At 46.3% G+C, this 19,589-nt stretch overlaps 1 protein-coding gene across 4 annotated transcripts in view; it reads left to right on the forward strand.

Moving 5' to 3' along the window:
• Positions 1–6,080: 6,080 nt before the first annotated feature.
• Positions 6,081–19,589, forward strand: part of SMARCAD1 (SNF2 related chromatin remodeling ATPase with DExD box 1) — a 77,733-nt gene continuing 64,224 nt past the window's right edge. Inside the window, exons 1-2 of one of the 4 annotated variants that reach the window (XM_077815031.1) lie at positions 6,081–6,116; positions 6,675–6,925. In XM_077815031.1, the coding sequence (XP_077671157.1) occupies positions 6,703–6,925 (223 nt within the window). In that variant the 5' untranslated portion in view covers positions 6,081–6,116; positions 6,675–6,702. Of the gene's footprint in view, positions 6,117–6,182; positions 6,324–6,674; positions 6,926–19,589 lie in introns of those variants that run through there. The other 3 variants (XM_077815032.1, XM_077815030.1, XM_077815033.1) reach the window with 3 other exon arrangements.

Below are 19,589 nucleotides of genomic sequence, written 5' to 3' on the forward strand. Positions count from 1 at the left end.
TGGTTAGGTTTGTTCTGGCCTTACTCCCTTTGGGAGTTGGTTCCACAGCCTTTGGCTAGCCCCTGAGAAAGCTCTGTCTCCTGCGCAGATGTGCTTCACTCTTTTATTTTGAGAGTTCCACTGTGCCAGCGGAGCAAAGTTGTTGACCACAGCAGGAGTGATGGAAGTACCCTAAAAGTGTGTGAATGGGTTTACAGATGCCTGAATTGTGCCCCCCCCCCATGCCGCACTATCTTTAAAATGGGGGGCATGGTCCCCCCCATCCCGTTTCTCCCCCCCCACCCCACCCATTCCAACACCCCTGGACCACAGTCTTCATTCTGGAACATTATTTGATCTTTTAGATATCCTGAGTGCCATGGAGGCCTGAAAGATGAGACCTTTTAATTTGATTCATAACCTAGGGGAAACTGAGGTAGAGAGCAAATGATGGCTTTGATGTGTTTGTGATGGCCAGTGTTGCTGAGGAGACGCGCTGCAGCATTCGCTACTGCTGGGAATTTCCTAACCGCTGAAGGCTTGCATAGGTATACTGCATTGCTGGAGGCCAGCCAAGAAGTGACAAAGCCATCATTAATGAGCTCAGCTCATCATTTTGCTATGATGGGATGGAGTCTCCTAGACAACTAGCAATTACAGAAAGTGTTACTTGCAGATGCTGCTATGTGAGAGCTTAGTGTCAGTGAGGAATCCAGGAGCACTCTGACACTATGGATTGAATTGACCAGTTGGGATATGTACAGTTGTTACCCTTTTTTGCAGGTTGTTTTCATTAAAAGGAGAGATTGATGATGCAATTCTGTTTAACAAAAAATGTACACAACATCCACTCCCCCTGAACACAGTAGGAATCGAACAGGAAGCAGTTTCTTTGCTCACAGTTCTAAGCCTCTTTCCAGACAGCAATCTACTCCAAAAGCTCCCCCTCTCCATTTTCTCTGAAAGCTACACTGTTAGTGCATCTTACTGTGTGCTTGGCTTTCTCCTGCCTTCCTTGACTGCTTCTTTTCAGCACGCACAGGATATATCTATACTTCAAAGACAAACCTGTAGCACCAAGTCTCAGAGCTCAGGTCTATTGCTTTGGGCTTGGGGAGCTTGGGCTTGTAGGGCTAAAGATAGCAGTGTAGATGTTCCTGCTCAGGCTGGAGCTGGAGTTTCAAAGCCTAACCTTGCAGGTTTTCAGAGACTGGGCTCCAGCTTGAGCAGGAATGTCTATGCTGCTATTTTTAATCCCGCCACTCAAGTCTCATAAACCTGAGTCAATTGATCTGGACTCTGAAACCGTTCTGTGGGTATTTTGTTACAGCGTAGACATATCCACAGCTTCACCAAAATATGACCTAACCCCCTGCATTTGCACTCAGCCCTCAGTGATGGCCCTCTGCCTACATAAATCAGCTCTGACTAGCTTGGCATGTGGTCTGTGTTTTGGGCATTCCAAAAGATTCAGCTATCTTATTCCAAAAAGTTCAAGTGCTGCTTATGTTTATCTTGAATGTAGGATGGCTATCCTGCCCAACAAGCTTCAGTGAGGCTTCACCCAACCTCATATTATAACATTACCTTCAACCAAAGGAGACTGTACTGTGGTTGCACACTCTTTGTGCATTCTTTGATCATCTGCAAAATTTCTCTCTTGCTTAGGTTCAGTTTCAACCAAGTGTTTATCATGAGCTGATTTCACCTAAGCACTGGCCCATCTTAGTGACAGTGGTGAAAAATAGATAGTACTGGGTTTCACCTGCATATTGCTGGCATCTGAGTTCATGTTGTCTGACATATTGTTGGAACATATTAAAGAAGTTCTGTAGATCTCCACTCAAGCCAAGCTTTCCCCATGCCTCCAGTCAGTCCTTTTTACTCCTTCACTTGAGCGGATGATGGAAGTGGTGATTGGAGCACCACAGAATAGTATGTTTGAGATTTAAGGTATATTTGGTGAGGGTGGGTTCACTTACACTACAAGCACATCTGTAGTTTAGGCCGTGTCTACACCTGAGAGCTTACAGTGTTGGATCATATGAAAGAAGTTCTGTATCTATGATTAAAATCACAAACTAGTTTGATTCCCCACAGTTTAAATTCCAGGGTATTACTAATTAAGAGGTCTCTTGGTTTTTGGTACTGTTTCTCTCCCTCTATGTGTGAAACTTGCAAGCTGCTAATTGTGTTAGTACATTCTAAGACAGACTCTGTTCTCAAAGCAACTCTCTGTAACAACTACTACTCACGCAGAGAGAGACTCAAAGCAATACTCTAACAACAGAAACAGCACCCAGAGACTCTCCGCCCTTTCGTTGTATTCATCTCGCTTTGTTAACAACTGTGATTAAAAGAGAGATAGAGCATGTATGTGGATGGATGCTTGGTGTGGATAATAACTGAACGATCAGGGAGGTGCCAGCCTAAGAATCCAGTGTCCATCTGCCGAAGAAGGCGTCAAGTGGAAATAACCAGAGGACCCCCCAGAGGGCAGACTGGAATCCACCCAACAGCCTCAAGAATGGGAGAACCAAAGAACAAGATAACATCTTGCAGCACGGAGCCGTCAGGAACGTGCCATCTGCTGACTGATTCAGCAACAGCATGAGGAAGCAGTTCCCATAGACTGGCATAGGAAGAAATTCCTATAAAAATGGACTCTAGGAAGTGAGAACTTTGGGGTCTGATTCCGCAAACCAACTTCCAGGAGCGTCAGATGAGCATCTGACAAGGCCCTGCTCCCTCTTCATGTCCAGGCCACCTAGCCAGTGGCTTGGCATGAGCAACTCTAAGGCTGGTAACTATGATAACCTTGCAGAACCTCTGTGTGTGTGTGTGTGTGTGAGTGTGAATGTATGAATAAATATGAAATTGAATGGAATATTATAGCTATAACTAACTGCTTACTATGATTCTTTCTGTATTCACAATAAATGTAGCATTTTGCCTTTTCCCCTTTAATAAGATCCTGCTGGTTTTTATTTTACTGGTATAACAATATGCACTTAGCAGATGCATGTAGATGTTGATGGATTGTGTCTCTGGTCATATTCATTATGGGACTCCACAGGTGAAGGGTCTAATAATGGAGGTGCAGTTTCCCATCCCTACTCATTGGGAGCATTCCTCCAAAAAGGACTCAAATCACTGTAGCTTACAGCCTCAGACCTCTGCCACTTCTCTCAGGAAAGAGAGCCGTATCTTATATGGTCGACAGCATTCAATGCTTCAGATGTATCCAGGATCGGGAAAATTGATGTCTATCCTCTATCGGTTGTCAGCAGGAGATCATCCATTAATGACCCTAAAGCAGTTTCAATTCCAACCACCGTCCCATTTTCAACTTCCAATCACATTCTTCCTTGATCAGCTAATTCCTTACTCTCTCCTAGCCTCTGCTACATTTTAACTTTCCTGTCCTCCATCTTCCTCCTACCTATTACCCACAGCTGTCTCTGCTTTTCAGATCTCTATTTCCATTTCCAGTCTCTTCTTTGCCTCTAACCGACCTAATTTCTCCAGCATATCTCATCCCTCTTCAGACAATAACCTCAAAGCATTCCTATATTGACATCCTCTGAAAGTTGCCAAATATCCTTGCCATAAACCCTGAACTACCTATTATCCTATGCCTTTTCTGCAAACTTGTCCTGCCTGTGTTTTATATACTCCCTTCAGGCCACATCTGTCCTTGTTCACTGTTAGTTAGTTATACTCAAGACCTACCTGAGGCAAGCTCCTGTTTTGACTCATCTCTTTTGTCTATCTTAGATATTACCAAAGTCTTGTTTTGGAGACTCTAATCCTTTATGGACACCTCCTTCGGCCTATGTCAATTGGGAGAAAGTACTGAGAGGTTGGGAGGAAGCACATTGCTTGCAGATGTTGTCTGGTACTGTGGTCAATCCCTCTTGCAACAGCGTGGCAGGCCAGGTGTCCTGAATGCATTTCTGTAGCTGTGCAAGGATGGGATAGAAGAAGAAATTGCAGCATGTTTTTCAGGCATGGAATTTGCTAGTGAAACAATGGGTGTTGTACAGGGCAGGCATTTTAAAGATTCTGTCACTTAGGAAGACCCCTTCCCTCTTTACTCCTAATGTTGCAATGAGAAGGTTCCATGGCAGTTGGGAATGACAGTTGGGGAGTTCCAGTTGTCTCCTTCTGACTGACTAACCTCATTGTTTATTTAGCACCAACAATGTGGAGTAAAAAAGACAAAGCTAACAGTAGTGCCAAAGGAGGGAGAAGAGCTGCTGTCATAAGGCCCCAGGGAGGACCAGAAAAAGACATATTATGATGTAGTCAGAAGTATCTAGTTTCAGGGGGTTAGTTAATTTTGTTTCCTCCATACTAATATAAAAGAAAGGAGTATGTTTGCACTTTTGTATTAAAAAAAAACAAAAAACAAAAACAGTGGAGGAATTATGGGTAATGGATGGGCCCCAGCACAGTTCCAATTTTCCAACTGCTCCATGCCCAGTGCCCTTAGGATCACCAGTTGTCGACCAGAACATGCGATCAAAAAAGGCAGCTGGCATCTCCAGTAGGCACAGTGGCCTGGGGCATTAAAAGCCCAGGTGCCGCTGCAGCGGGGCTAAGGCAGGTTCATCCCTACCTGAGCTAGGGCACCACGCTGTGCCCTGGAAGTGACGAGCCGGTCTGGCTCCTTGGGAGGGGGGTTATGGGGCTCCAGATGTTGTCCCCACCCTGGGCACTGGCTTCACACTCCCATTGGCTGGGAACTCCTTGCCCCAGCCCTGAACCCTCCCTCCCCACATCCCTGGCCCAAGCTCAGAGCCCATGTCCCCTCCTGCACCAAAACCATGACCCCCTCCAGAGCTCCCTTTTGAAGTGCAGAGCCTGTACCCCCAGCCCAGGGCCCTCACCCCCCTGCCCCAGCTCCTGCCTCCCACTCCCTGAACCCCTCATCTGTGGCCCCACCCCAGTGCCTCACCCCCCTGCCCCAGCTCCTGCCTCCCACTCCCTGAACCCTTCATCCGTAGCCCCACCCCAGGGCCCTCACCCCCCTGCCCCAACTCCTGCCTCCCACTCCCTCAACCCCTCATCTGTGGCCCCACCCCAGGGCCCTCACCCTCTTCTGCACCACACCCCCCTGCCTCAACCCGCAGCCCCCTCCCACATTCCAAATCCCTTGGCCCCACCCCCAGCCTGAAGCCCCCTCCTGTACCCTGGAGCCTGCCCCCCCCTTTAGAGCCCCCACCCCCTGCCCGAGCCTGGTGCAAGGGAACGAGGGCGGGGGAGAGCCAGGGAGGGAGGGAGGGAGGGAGAAGGCAGGGCGTGGGGGGAAGGGGCGGGGCGAGGAGGCTGGGTTTGGTGCCAAGAGGAAGTTGGCAAGCCGCGGTGAGCGTCTCCGCAGCCCCGCGGGGCACAGGGACACGCGGTTGTCACGTTGCTCGCGTGCGGCCGGCAGAGATTGTGCCGTGTCTGAGGCAGGGAGCGGGGGTTGGAAGTTCACCAGTTGAGTAGGTGGGAGAGGAGGGGGTAAGTGGATCCCTGGCAGAGCGAGCAGGGGTGAGGGCCCGAGGAACGTGTCGGGCAATTCTCCGTGGCCCAAGCACCCGGGGGATGAGGCAGGACCTCAGTCAAGCCCTTGCTCTTCCTTTAACTCCTGATCCGTACGCTGCCACCTGCAGCCAGCGCTCCGCGGCCCGCGCTGCTCCCCGCACGACGCGGGCTTCGGCTGGAGGGGGAGCAGCGCAGGGCTCCCGCACGGCCGGTTGCCGGGGGGGCGGGGGGAGGAGTTAGTTTTTCCTGCCGCAGGGGCTGGCGCCGTCGCCGCTCTGCGGGGGAAGCTCACTCCCATCCCACCGCCACCCAGGAGCAGCGCCGGGGCTGCTCTGCGGGCTGGACACAGTCCCCGGGAGGCCGGCGGAGGCCCGCCCTTGAAGGGGCGGGGTGGGTGGTGCGCTGTGGCGCGCGCGCGCGCGCTCTCCAGAGGCCGGCAGGCGAAGGGGCTGCTGGGAAGCGGTGAAGTCGTCATGAAGCGCGCCGCTGTCGCCGCCCTCTGACGCCACCGCCGCGCTTTGCCTCCGAAAAGGGTCCTCTGCCGCCGCTGCCCCCCCGCCCGCGCCCTACTGCCCCCCCGCCCGCGCCCTGCTGCCCCCGCGCCGGTGGGTACCTGGAGAGGCCGCGGCGGGGGCGCTGCTGGTGCCTCTGCCCCCGCGTTCGCCGGGGCAGGGTTATCCGGGGCTCGGCGGGCTGAGCCGCTTCCAGTTTCCGCTTCATCCCCCTCCCCTTCCCCGCCTGCATCATCGGTCCCTCCTCGCCCGCCTCCTTTTTGTCTTTGTCAGCCAGGTGGCTCTGCCCGGGTGAGACAGGTGCGGGCTGGGGGCGTTGGATGGGGACCTCTCCTGGCCTCTCGGGGAGCGGATTGGGGGTCGGGAGGGGATGGACTGGACTCCCGCTTCGCCTTTCCTTGTGTAATACATTACATTGCCCCTCTCCACATGGGCTTGTTTTCTCCTTGTCTCCGGGCCAAGGCCTGTCCCGGGCCATGCTGGGTGGAGGGCAGGGCGAACAACCCGTCGGTTTTTTTTCTTCTGTAGCAGTTTCTGTGTCTGTTCGTTTGTTGTCTTCATGCCTTTTGGTTTTGAGTAAGCCATGGGTGATTGTCTTCCCTCCTTTCTCCCACAGAGACTGTAGAATCAATCCTGTCTCCTCTCTTGCAGACAGCAGCAGGAGCTATAGGCTGAGATTATGAGTCTGTTTAATCTGGACCGCTTTCGCTTTGAGAAGAAGTCTAAAAAAGTGGAACAGGAAAATCCACCTCCTTCTCTTCCCATAGCTGAGCTAGCAGCTGCTCCTTCTGCTGCAGCAGACAGTGTTGCTGCTGCTGCTGCTGGTGGCGGTGGTGATGATGAGGTTACAGATGACAGCAGCAGGCCAGATACTCCAACATCAGATGTGACCGAGAAAACTGGTGAGTCATGTGTTAGATTTGTGTCTCGCACAAACACGTTGATAATGTGTTTTTTATAAGAGTAAAGCATCTGCCCCACTTACAGCTTTTCTTCAGAACCTTTCCAAATACCACTATTCCATGATAACTGCCTTCAAAGCATCAGACTCTGCCATAACATTTTCTTCTATAAAAGTGAATAGAGGGCTGAATCAGGATTTAAAAGGTCAGGCTTGGAGCTTGCTGAGAACCAGTAATAAAGTGTTTCATTGACTAAGGCTAACCCGAAGCCTGACAATTTTTAAAACATGTTGCCCTTCCTTTTGTATAAACATTTCCATTGTAACTGTAAGCGTTTTTATATTTAACATTGTACACACACACTCTCTCCCTCCCTCCTATCTACCTCTCAAGGAAAGTATCCTTGAACCTCCAAAAACCAGAGGATGTGATATCCCCTACATACATCACTATGCAGATCTAACTTATCTATGGAGTACCTTTAATACTACAGTGATGTGTGCTGTACAAACCCTTAATCTCTCTGCTGTTCAGTTACCACCCTCTGCCCATCACATAGTCTTTTTCAACAATATCCATCAGCTCCCCCGTGCAACTTGGCATGCAGCCTTTCCATGATGTCAGTGCATCAACGTTGATGACTTTTCCTGTGCTTTTAGTCCTCTCTTCCCTTGTTCCTTTGATATGGTTGATTCTCTCTCCATGTTTGACTCTCCTCTATCCTTGACTCTTTTGCTCCTCTTCCATCAAATGCTCTGCGTTGCCTACTTCCAGCTTTGGCTCCCGCCAGTACCAGCTTCCTGCCCTTGCAGAAATCTTATGCTGAGGGTAATTTCCTCCAGTACATATCTGTTCTCTTTCTTCACTTCTGTCAGCTTCCTAGTTAAACAGCTGTACTTCTCCAATGTAATTGAATCCCAGCTGCCTTTTTATCACCTTTAATTCACTCCTCAAACAGTTCTGTCCTCCTGCATTCACTTTTCCACATGGGATCTCACTGATTTCTTGGATGAGAAAATGGACAAAATATGGTGTGAGTTCCTCTTTTTCTTACAACTCTTTCCTCCATCTCTGCTATTACTGATACAGAAGTTTCTATTCTGCTCACCTCCTCTAACCCCTCCACTTGCCACAGTGATACACCTTTCCTTGTGCCAACTCTCATTCTCTCTTACTCTTTTCCATAAACTCTCACTCTTCTAAGGCTTTTCACCTTACTACATAAGCATTTTGTAGCCTTGTCATCTTAAAACCCACCCTTTACCCCACTTGCACCAGCAACTGCTGCCCCATTTCCCTTTTTCTTTTAATTTCTAAGCTAATTGAATGTGGTATTTACAGCTGCTGTCTGGAATTCCTCTCTTCAGTTTCCATCCTAGACCCTTTTCAATCTGGCTTCTACACCTTGCATTTCACTACAACCACTCTTGTCAAAGTGTCGAATGACATCTTCCTAACCAAAGCTCAGAACTAATACTCCATCCTTAATCTCCTTTATCTGTCAGCTGCCTTTAACAGTCTACCATGCTCTTAATTTTCTTGAAATCTTGTCCTCCTTTGGCTTCTAGGGTTGTGTCTCTCTTGGTTCTCTTTCCTCTGTTTCAGTCACTCCTTCAGACTTTGGAGCTCTTAAACTCCCCCCCCAACCCCGCTTCTGAGTCCTTCCCGTTTCCTTCTTTGTGGATGATCACACCAAGCTTACCTGTTGCTCGGGCTTCTAACTTGGGCATTGTCTTTGATTAGGATTTCTTTCCAGGTCCTCACGTCCAGGCTAGGTCTAAATCTTGCCTAATATTTCTTTATAACATTGCTATAATACTGCTGTGCCTATCCATACACAACAGTTAAAATTCTTATCCAAGCACTTACCTTGTATCTTGAATACGACAGAATCCTTTTCGCTGGCCTTGACTATTGTCTTGCTTATATCTATTCAGAATACTGCTGCAAAATATTTTTCCTAGTCCATTGATTTGACACGTCACTCCTCTCTTTGCATCCCTCTGTTGCTTCCCTGTTATCTGTTGCATCAAAACATAAGCCACTTGTCTTCACTCTCAAAGCCCTTTATAACCTATCTCCATTCTACTTACCCTCTCTCGTTCGCTGTTAAAGTTGACTCCTCCCCCTCGTGAATCAATGATGTCAGCCTTCATTGCCCATTCCTTACCTTTTCAAACAACCACGTTTGTGATTTTTCCCATGCTGCACTTCCGATTTGGGAGGAGTTCTCTGTAGGCATCTAGAAAATTATTCTATTACCTTCCTTCAGTATCCTCCATTGCCATGATTCCTACAAAAACCTTAACTGCTAGGCTGCTGGTGTGCAGAGACCACTGCCTAATGTGCTGACCAATATTGTCTCATTGTATCCTTGTACTCCCTATCAGTCTGTTAGTCTATCTGTTATCTTAGGCTTGGGGCAGGTCTGCACTTCGGCACAGTAGCGCTTTAATGAAAACACTCTATACCGATGGGAGAGCTCTCGCCCGTCGGTGTAGTTAATCTACCTCCGGGACAGGCGGTAACTATGTCAGTGGGAGAAGCTTTCCCATCCACATAGCACTGCCTATGCTGGCACTTAGGTCAGCATAACTACATTGTTCACAGGTGTGGATTGTGCAAATCCCTGAGTGATGTAGTTATACCGAAAGTAATTTGGGAGTGGAGACCTGGCCTCAGATGGTAAATTCTGTGGGGCTGGATTGTCTTTTTGTTCTGTGTTTGTACATGATCCATGACTAGGGATCCTGTGTGCTGTAGGGGGTGGTAAGAATGTAAGCTTTGAGCGGTGGCCCAGAGAATAGTTTATCTGATCGGGTTGCCAACTTCATTTCTATTTGGATCAAGTCTTCAGGTTAATCCGTGAAGTCTATTGAGCTATCATAATAGTTGTTAATTAAAAAAATCAGTCAGTTTAATAATCACATCTACTTCTGAAACGGTTGTACTGTCTAATGTTAACAGTCATCTTGTATTTAAAGGGAAAGATTAAAGGAAAAACTGTGTTTTTTTTTCTTTGTATGTTAGCCTGAGTCAGTATTTCCACTTGAATCAGTCTGTTTTTACTGGTTGTAGGGCTTTTGTGTCACAATCATATAGAGAAGAGAGAAAGGACATGTATTAGTGAAAACACAGAAAGTGGCATGGGATTTAAGGGCAGATGAGGTATCCAAAACTTCTTAACTTATTTTCAATTAATTAATTTTCAAGTAGACTCTGGACCCTAAACCATGTCTGTTTAAGGGAGAAATAATTTGAAAGCTACTGTGCATACACAACAGTTTCCCTCCCTCCAGGCTTCATAATAATCTTGGATTAGCATATGGACGGTGCGTGCATGTGCAGTCGCTACACTAATGCAGGGCTTTGAAACTCAGGACAGCAATCTTGATTTGGTCTCTGTAGAATGTATAGCCAATGCCAAGTGTGGTGTATAAGAATACGTGTTCCCGGTGACCTCTGTTGGTGAGTAGGCGGGCTGTTGGTTTCTCAACTAGTTGGCTCTTTCTCGCGGCATTAGGCTTCATTCATAGGTATAGAGAATGGCAATAGTTAAGCCAGTTGTTACAAAAGCATGGATCTCTCTGGACAGATGAGAGTCAAACGGGTGCAGTCTTCTGGCCAGATGCAGGTGAAATGTGGGTGTTTACGTAACCAGCTTCATTTGGGTAAGCAAGTATAGTGTTGTGTCTGAGAGCAGCAGACCATTGTAACAATCCAAGGACTCATGCCTTTGATGGATGGAGTTGTTACAAACGAGGGAAATACTTCAAAATGCATGTCTCTTCCTACCAGCATAACTTTAGGCTCATCTGTGTTGAGCTTTGGCCAGCTGCTCTTAATCCAGATATTTTTTGCAATATATTGCAGATTTCTCAATATGCAAAGTTTGACACGGAGATTTAGTGTTAGGTGTTTGCTACTGCCACTTCAGCCTGTTCTGTCTCACTAGCATTCCCAGTAGCTTCATGTAGATGTTGAATTCAAAGGAGGGAACTGAGCCATGCAGCTGTTTTGTGCTTCTCCTGTGTTTGTATGTTCATATATTAATTATCAAATAGGGCTGTCAAGCAATTAAAGAAAGTAATTGCGTTGTTAAACAATAATAGAATACTATTTATTTTTCAATATTTTTGGATGTTTTCTCCATTTTCAAATATGTTGATTTCAATTAAAACACCGAATACAAAGTGTACAGTGCAAACTTCGTTGGTTTTTGATTACAAGTATTTGCATTGTAAAAAAAAAAAACAAAAAAACCCCCAAAAGAAATAGTAATTTTCAATTCCCCCATTACAAGTACTGTAGTGCAATCTCTTTATTATGAAAGTTGAACTTACAAATGTAGCACTATGTACAAAAAAAACTTATTTTTTTAATTCAATGTAAAATTTTAGCACCTGCAAGTCCACTCGCTCCTACTTCCTACACTCAGACAAGCAAGTTTGTTTACATTTTCAGGCGATAATGCTGTCCGCTTCTTGTTTACAATGTCACCTGAAAGTGCAAACAGGCGTTAGCATGGCATTGTACTTGGCGTCGCAAGCTAATTTCATGCCAGATGTGCCAAAGATTCATATGCCCCTTCATGCTTCAGCCACCATTCCAGAGGACTTACATCCATGCTGATGACAGGTTCTGCTCGATAACGATCTACAGCAGTGCGGACCAGCACATGTTCATTTTCAACATCTGAGTCAAGATGCCACCAGCAGAAGGTTGACTTTTCTTTTTTTGGTGGTTTGGGTTCTTTAATTTCCGTATTGGAGTGTTGCTCTTTTAAGGCTTCTGGAAGCATGCTCCACACCTCGTCCATGTCAGATTTTGGAAGGCACGTCAGATTCTTAAACCTTTGGATCTAGTGTTGTAGTTATCTTTAGAAATCTCGCGTTTGTACCTTTGCGTTTTGTCAGATCTGCAGTGAAAGTGTTCTTAAAACGAACAACATGTGCTGGGTCATCATCCGAGACTGCTATAACTTAAAATATATGGCAGAATGTGGGTAAAACAGAGCAGGAGACGTATAATTCTCTTCCAAGGAGTTCAATCACAAATTTAATTAACCCATTTTTTAAACAAATGTCATCAGCATGGAAGCATGTCCTTTGGAATGGTAGCCGAAGGATGAAGGACATATGAATGCTCAGCATATCTGGCACCTAAATACCTTGCAATGCCTGCCACAAAAGTGCCATATGAAAGCTTGTTTTCACTTGGAGGTGACAGTGTAAATAAGCGGGCAGCATTATCTCCCATAAGCATAAACAAACTTATTTCTGTTGGTGTTGGCTGAACAAGAAATAGGATTGAGTGGAGTTGTAGGCTATAAAGTTTTACATTGTTTTGTTTTTGAATGCAGTTATATAACACACACACACAAAAATCTACATTTGTAAGTTGTACTTTCAGGATAAAGAGATTGCACTACAGTACTTCTATGAGGTGAATTGAAAAATACGATTTCATTTATAATTACAGTGCAAATATTTGTAATAAAAATAATAGCACTGTACATTTGGTATTCTATGTTGTAACTGAAATCAATGTTTGAAAATGTAGAAAAATATTCATTACATTTCAGTTGGTATTCTACTTTTCAGCAGTGCAATTAAAACAGCGATTAATCACAATTACTTTTTTAAAATCGTGATTAATTTTTTTTTAGTTAATCGTGTGAGTTAACTGTGATTAATCGACAGCCCTATTATCAAATACAGGACTAGTGTGACTTTAAGTAATGTTGTGGATACCCGTTCTGCACATGGCGTAAGTTGCATTTTCACTTGCTCCCCTCTGTAGACTTTTGTATGGGGGTATTTAAGGTATAGAAACCAACTGTGTAAAGTACAACAGGTTGTGTACTCACAGATACGAGCAGACATTCAGTGTGGCAGAAGGAGTTTTGGGGGATGTATTAGTGCATAGGCATTGGCAGCAGTAATGCATGCACTGAGAGCTAGTACCCTAGATTGGTGATGTCTAGGCTTTCTAAAGTCCACTAATGGTTTAAAAATAAATTGTGTTTGTTTTTAGGGTAGGTTTTTCCCCGGCGATTAAGATATTGCATTACATACAATATTGTATCTTATTTAAAACAATTATTTTTCAATCTTGACAGTATCCTTTGTAAGTGACCTAATTGTCTAGTTTCTTTTATGCCTGGGTTACGTCAGCTGAAAAATATTCTTTTCCACAAATGAATTGAGCAATGTGTGCCTTATTTGTGCAAGTGTATTTTAATTCCATCCCTAGTTCCCTCTTCTTTCCAGTCTTTTCCCACCACCTTGACTTGAAACAAAATTTGAAAGCTTGGCGGCGTGCACAGGATAAGTAGATGTCATTATTCTGGGGCATAAAGGGGGGGAAAAAAATATTTTCAGATCCTAGGTTGAGTTTCCAGGTCTTGCACTAGAAAAGTATCTTTTTATTTGGAAAGTAAGCACACTTTAATCTAGAAAGGAGTGATACAAATGTGGTCTCCCTGATGCTTTTCTTAAAAAGGAACTGTGCTGTAAGTCCATTATCAAAACTCATCACCTCCAAGAGGCTTGTAATTTTAGTCATTAACATTTTAAAAACAATAATCCTCAAAGCTCCAAGCTTCTAAACAATCATAATGTCTTTGTCCTTGGCGATCCCCTCTTCCTAGTCCCATTTGTGTTTTCATGTTACTTTTCTAAATTTAGACTGTAAACTCTACTCCTGAGGGAATTCTGCGCCACTGAGCATGTGCAGAATTCATGTCCCCAACAGATACATAAATATATTTTTTTGCTTCCCTGCAGAAAAATGTCTTTCTGATGGGGAAGCAGAGTGAAACCACAAGCGCGGTCACACAGCCCTCCCCAGCCGTGCAGGCGCGTCATTTTGGGCACCCAGACTAGCCAGCAGGGAAGTAAATCAGGGCGTGGGGAGGTGTTGTGTTTGCTGGAGACACTCTAGCTGCTGGCTCCTATCCTCCGCTGGGCTCAGCTGGTAATCCCGGCTGGGCTGAGGACTGGGGAGGACTTGCTCTTCCTCCTCAAGGTGTGTACGGGGCTGGGACAAAGCCACCCCCAGATATCTTCCATGGCTGCAGGATGCTGTGCCTCCCCCTGCTTCCAGCTCTCATAGCTCCTCAGCTGCAGGGGGAGGAGGGTCACTTTACAGGGAACTGCCCCCCTATCTGCCCAGCCCCCCGCTGAGCCTCAACAACTCTCCTCCCCCTTGCATCTGGAGCCCCCGCTGAGCCTCAACCCCCTGCACCCAGAGCCCTCTTGAATTCTGCCAGGCTGAGCCTGCCAGCTCACACCTCGTGTGTCTGGTACAGAGGGACAGGGCCCTGGGATGCGTTTGGGGTAGGCCATATCCTTGCACTGTGTCAGGGTTGGGTGCAGCCTCACCACCGAGTTCACGTGCCGGGGGGTGGCCTGCAGGGTGATCTCCAGCCTCTGTTCACCCGGTGTTCTGTGCTCCCCACTGCCATGCTGGATCTGCCACATTTACTTATTGACAAATACGATTTGCAGAATTTTATAATACTCCGTGCAAAACTTGTAATTTTTTTTGCACAGATCGCCCTCGGGAGTACAGTAGGGAGCCTGTCTCTACTTTATGAAGTGTCATGCATATCTGTGGAGGTATAGAAGTAATATTTCTTGTGTTGATGCTGATACTAAACCCAATACAGATCTCAAGTTTGGAATGCTTTTCAATTTTATGCTGCCTTCGTAATTTGTTCTTTTAGTGTTGTAGGATTTTGTGTTGACAATGCATATTGACTGCGGTGTAGAAGGAAGGAAGAGGGGATTGGTTTTTGTCAGCTGAGTTTTTGCATGTATGGGCAGATGGGGTGGTGTTCACTAGGAATCAGTTGAAGCTTCTTGCATTAGGAAGAGGATGCGTCCTACTCCTTGACCCCTTGTGAATAGACAGCTAGCTAGAAATTCTTTTGGGGGACTTGAACTAGTCTACCATCATGTCAACCCTTGACAACAACCAGACATTTCCCTGCTCTCCTAGCATCTGCAGCTGCCTCCCTTAATGGCAGATAGGCATATAGCTGTATAGTTCTGCTAAAATCATCAGCAGTGAAAGATAAGAATATTGACATGCAGGTTGAACCTTTCTAGTCTGGCACCCTCGGGACCTGACTGGTGCCGACCAGAGAATTTGCCAAACCACGGGAGGTCAGTATTGTAGCGAGTGGGTCTCCTTTTATTTTTATATCGCCGAGGCGATTTAACGGAACAACGCTTGCAACGCTGCCTAGCCAAGGCTTACCGGCTCTCTTCATAACCAAGTGGTATTGTTGTTACACAGTTTTACTATATTGGCACAAGGAAATAAGTAGATAAAGCATAAAAAAACATAAAATAAAATCATGCTGGACCACAGATGTTGCCAGATGAGAGGGTGCCGGACTAGAGAGGTTCAGCCTGTATAAACTTCTGTCATTAAAATGAGAGTTAACCCTAATTTGAGGAACAGCAGAGATGCCAACCCTCCCCAATTTTCAGAAATCCTCCTGATTTTTTTAACGTGTAATTATGAAATTACTAATTTAGGCTTAAGCCTACTAATTTTGCAAGCACATGTTAATTCATATGCAATTTCGTTGTATATAAAGTAAAAAACGCCACACTGGACTATGTAGCGGGAGCCACACAGGGCAGTTGGAGTGCAATGTGCAGCCTGGGGCCAGTGAATACAACATCCCAAGCCCCCACTGACAGTTGCTGTGGCCTGTCTCCTATCAGACCCTCACTGCACAGTCTGCAGGGCAGGAGAAGGCAGCGCCGAAGGGGAGAAAGGAAAGTGAGAGAGGAGGGAGAAGAGAATGAAAATCATCCCTGGCAGGAGGTCCAGGTCTGGGACTGGTGAAGGTAATTAAAAGACCTAGGTGGCATAGGAAGGCAGCTTTCCTAGGGCCTGTCCTCCCCTTCTTCCTGTTTGAGGTGCAGGTGGGGAGCACAACAGGGGTGGCTTGGTGGCCCAGGTGTGTCCCCCTCCCTTTGGCTAACGAATGGGGAAGAAGGGGGAGCGGTCCTGGTTTTTTCAAGGGAGGGGTGAAAGAGAGAGTTCCAGGCAACCTCCCTAGCTTTTTTCATAAACCTCCCTAAAAGTCTCAGAGCAAGGTTGACATCTCTGCTGCTGTTACCAGCTGCTTGCAGATTCATGAAGCCACTGTTGTGGTTTCTGTTTCCCGTTTGGGTACCACATTGCTGTCATGCTGTCTAAAAACTTTTTTAAAATGCAAGCTTATATTTTGCAGTCTGTAGTTGGGATTCTGCAGTCTCCTACTTGACAGCAGAAGGCTGGAAAGCACAGGTTCCTGCATGTGTGTGCGCCATTTTGAATCGACACTAACTAGACTGAATTTCCAAAGCTTTTCTGTTTAATGATACTTTTTATATCAGATGAAGCGTCATAAGATTGACACGTAACAGTTCCTGTAGAGTGAACAGTCGCATGTAGAAAAAATTGTCACTGGAGGAAACAAGTATATCACAAAATGATAGTTTGATAGAGATCAAACTTCGGGCAGTAAATCAAAGGGCAAGTCTATCCTTCAGCACTACATTGGCGCAGCTGCACTACTGTAGTGCATCTGGTGAAGACTTTCTATGCCAACGGGAGAGCTCTCTCCCACTGGCATAATTATTCCACCTCGGTGAGAAGTGGAAGCTATGTTGGTGGGAGAGGGCCTCTTGCTGACACAGTGCCAATATGGGCATCGCGAAACTTGTCTCTCAAGGATGGGGTGTGGGGAGAGCTTTTTCCCACCCCGAGCGATGTACGCTATATGGACTTAAGGTGTAGTGTAGACCCGCTCTAAGTTTTGCTACAAGTCTAAACGTTCCAGAGAATTTTATCAGTTTGATAAAATTCTCGAGTTTCTCTGCTGAAGCAGAATTCCAGAAAATAAACATGTTCTCTATTTTTACTTTTAATTTAGTGAGAAGAGTGGATTGTTGCCTCATCTTTTAGCTATGCACAAGGTCATCCTCCACAAGAGGAGCTTTCTTCCTTTTTTCATCTCAATGGACAAATGCCAGGAATGATACAAACCTTTTTTTTTTTTCCTTTTGTATTCACATATTCCAATGTTATCTTAAATCCTGTGGCCTTTCAATTGCTGTTAGACCTTGGCCCATGCAAAAGTTACATTTTATTAATGGCTGATGATTTAGTTTTCCCCTAGAATATTGAAGGTCCACTTGTTCAACCCTGCCAGGATCCAAGTTCAAGTTTTTACTTGATTTTTGTAGTGACTCTGCCTTGTTGTACAAAGCCCTGTTATATGTCAGCAATACATTTTACAATTTAATGGGCAGTTTTTCCCCCTCCAGTCTTAAAATTCATACTGTTTTTTAGAAGTTTCCACAGTGTCAGTAAATTGCTTGAGGTCATATATTTAGTTTATCTGAGTTTCTGTCAAATACTGCTACAGTACCTTGCAGGTTATTTTATATTTATTTCCTGCACGGTTGCTTTCTGACAACAGACTCCTTCTGCAGCTGTCATAGTCTCCACTGCATGCTTTCTCCCTCTTCCTTCAGTCTTGCATGCCTCCAGGGTCTGTAATTTTTCTCATCTTGAAGGAAATCATACAGCTTTTGTCTGAATTTATTCTAGTTGCTTGAGCAGTTTTTTTCTAGTTATGCTCATTTGAAAAAAAAAAAAAAGAAGTTTGAGAATATGTGAGTAAGACATGGGGCTTCTACCTCAGATCAGAGTTCTTGAGTGCCACATACACCTCTGCCCCAATATAACGCAGTCCTTGGGAGCCAAAAAATCTTACCGCATTACAGGTGAAACCATGTTATATCGAACTTGCTATGGAGGGCCAGGTAGGGAAGGCTGTGCCTCGTCAAACAGCCTGGCCCCGCCCCCATCCAACCCCCACCTACTCCCCCCCCCCCGGCTCCCTGTCCCCTGACCGGGGCTGGAGCACCCACTGAGAAAAATTGGTGGGTGCAGAGCACGCACCGGCAGGTCCCTGCCCCAGCTCGCCTCCGCCTCCTCCTCTGAGCGCACTGCCGCTGCTCTGTTTCTCCCCCCTTCCTCTCTCCCTCCAAGGCTTGCCGCGAATCAGCTGTTTGGCGCGGCAAGCCTTGGAGGGAGAGAGGAATGGGGGAGAAGCGGAGCAGCGGTGCGCTCGGGGGAGGAGGCAGAGCGGAGGTGATCTGGGGCGGGAAGCCATTCCTCTGCCTGGCACACACACACCCCCCCCCCTTCCCGCTTACTTGCTGCGGCCCTCCCCATGCCGCTCCCCAGTTCACCTCCACTCTGCCTGAGCATGCCGCCACTCCGCTTCTCCCCCATCCCTCCCAGGCTTACGCAAGCTTGGGGGGAGGAGGGAAAATGTTTTACCGCGTTATATCCAAATTCGTGTTGTATCAGGGTAGAGGTGTAATTCCTATGTATTCTCTGGAAAACCACTTGAAACTGTATTCTCTAACCCAACTGAAAAATGAATACGTGGAAATTCCCACCTATTCCAAGTGCCCGTTTTGGTGTGTAATGTAAGGGCAGGTCTATGCTGCTATAAAATGCCCGGGGCTGGCCACTATCAGCTGGCTTGGGTTGCTGGGCTTTAGCAGTGTGGACTGTAACCTGAGTAGGATATACTGGCATGGGAGCTGCCTGAGCAATATCTACCTGACTATAGCTATCTGAAAGAGAACAAACAGCATAGTGAAATGACCTCTACGGCCATGTCTACACTATTTTTTATGTCGGCAAAACTTAGATCATTCAAGGGTGTGAAAAAACAGCCCATTGAGTGACATAATTTTCACTGGCATAAGTGGTAGTGTGTACAGTGCTATTTTGGTGGGAGAGCTTCTCCTGCTGACAGAGCTACCGCCGCTCATTGAGATGGTTTTATTATGTAGACAGGAGAGCTTCCTCCCATTGGCATAGAGCAGCTACATGAGCAGTCTTATGTTGGCACTGCTACATCGGTACAGCTGTGCTGCTGTTATACCAATAAAATAAAAACCAGCAGGATCTTATTAAAGGGGAAAAGGCAAAATGCCACATTTACTGTGAATACAGAAAGAATCATAGTAAGCAGTTAGTTATAGCTATAATATTCCATTCAATTTCATATTTACACACACACACACACACACACACACACACACACACACACACACACACACACACACACACACACACACACACACACACACACACACACACACACACACACACACACACACACACGTTCTGCAAGGTTATCATAGTTACCAGCCTTAGAGTTGCTCATGCCAAGCCACTCGCTAGGTGGCCTGGACATGAAGAGGGAGCAGGGCCTTGTCAGATGCTCAACTGACGCTCCTGGAAGTTGGTTTGCGGAATCAGACCCCAAAGTTCTCACTTCCTAGAGTCCATTTTTATAGGAATTTCTTCCTATGCCAGTCTATGGGAACTGCTTCCTCATGCTGTTGCTGAATCAGTCAGCAGATGGCACGTTCCTGACGGCTCCGTGCTGCAAGATGTTATCTTGTTCTTTGGTTCTCCCATTCTTGAGGCTGTTGGGTGGATTCCAGTCTGCCCTCTGGGGGGTCCTCTGGTTATTTCCACTTGACGCCTTCTTCGGCAGATGGACACTGGATTCTTAGGCTGGCACCTCCCTGATCGTTCAGTTATTATCCACACCAAGCATCCATCC

Source organism: Eretmochelys imbricata, chromosome 4 (assembly GCF_965152235.1).
Source record: "Eretmochelys imbricata isolate rEreImb1 chromosome 4, rEreImb1.hap1, whole genome shotgun sequence".
Classification (NCBI taxonomy): Eukaryota; Metazoa; Chordata; order Testudines; family Cheloniidae; genus Eretmochelys; species Eretmochelys imbricata.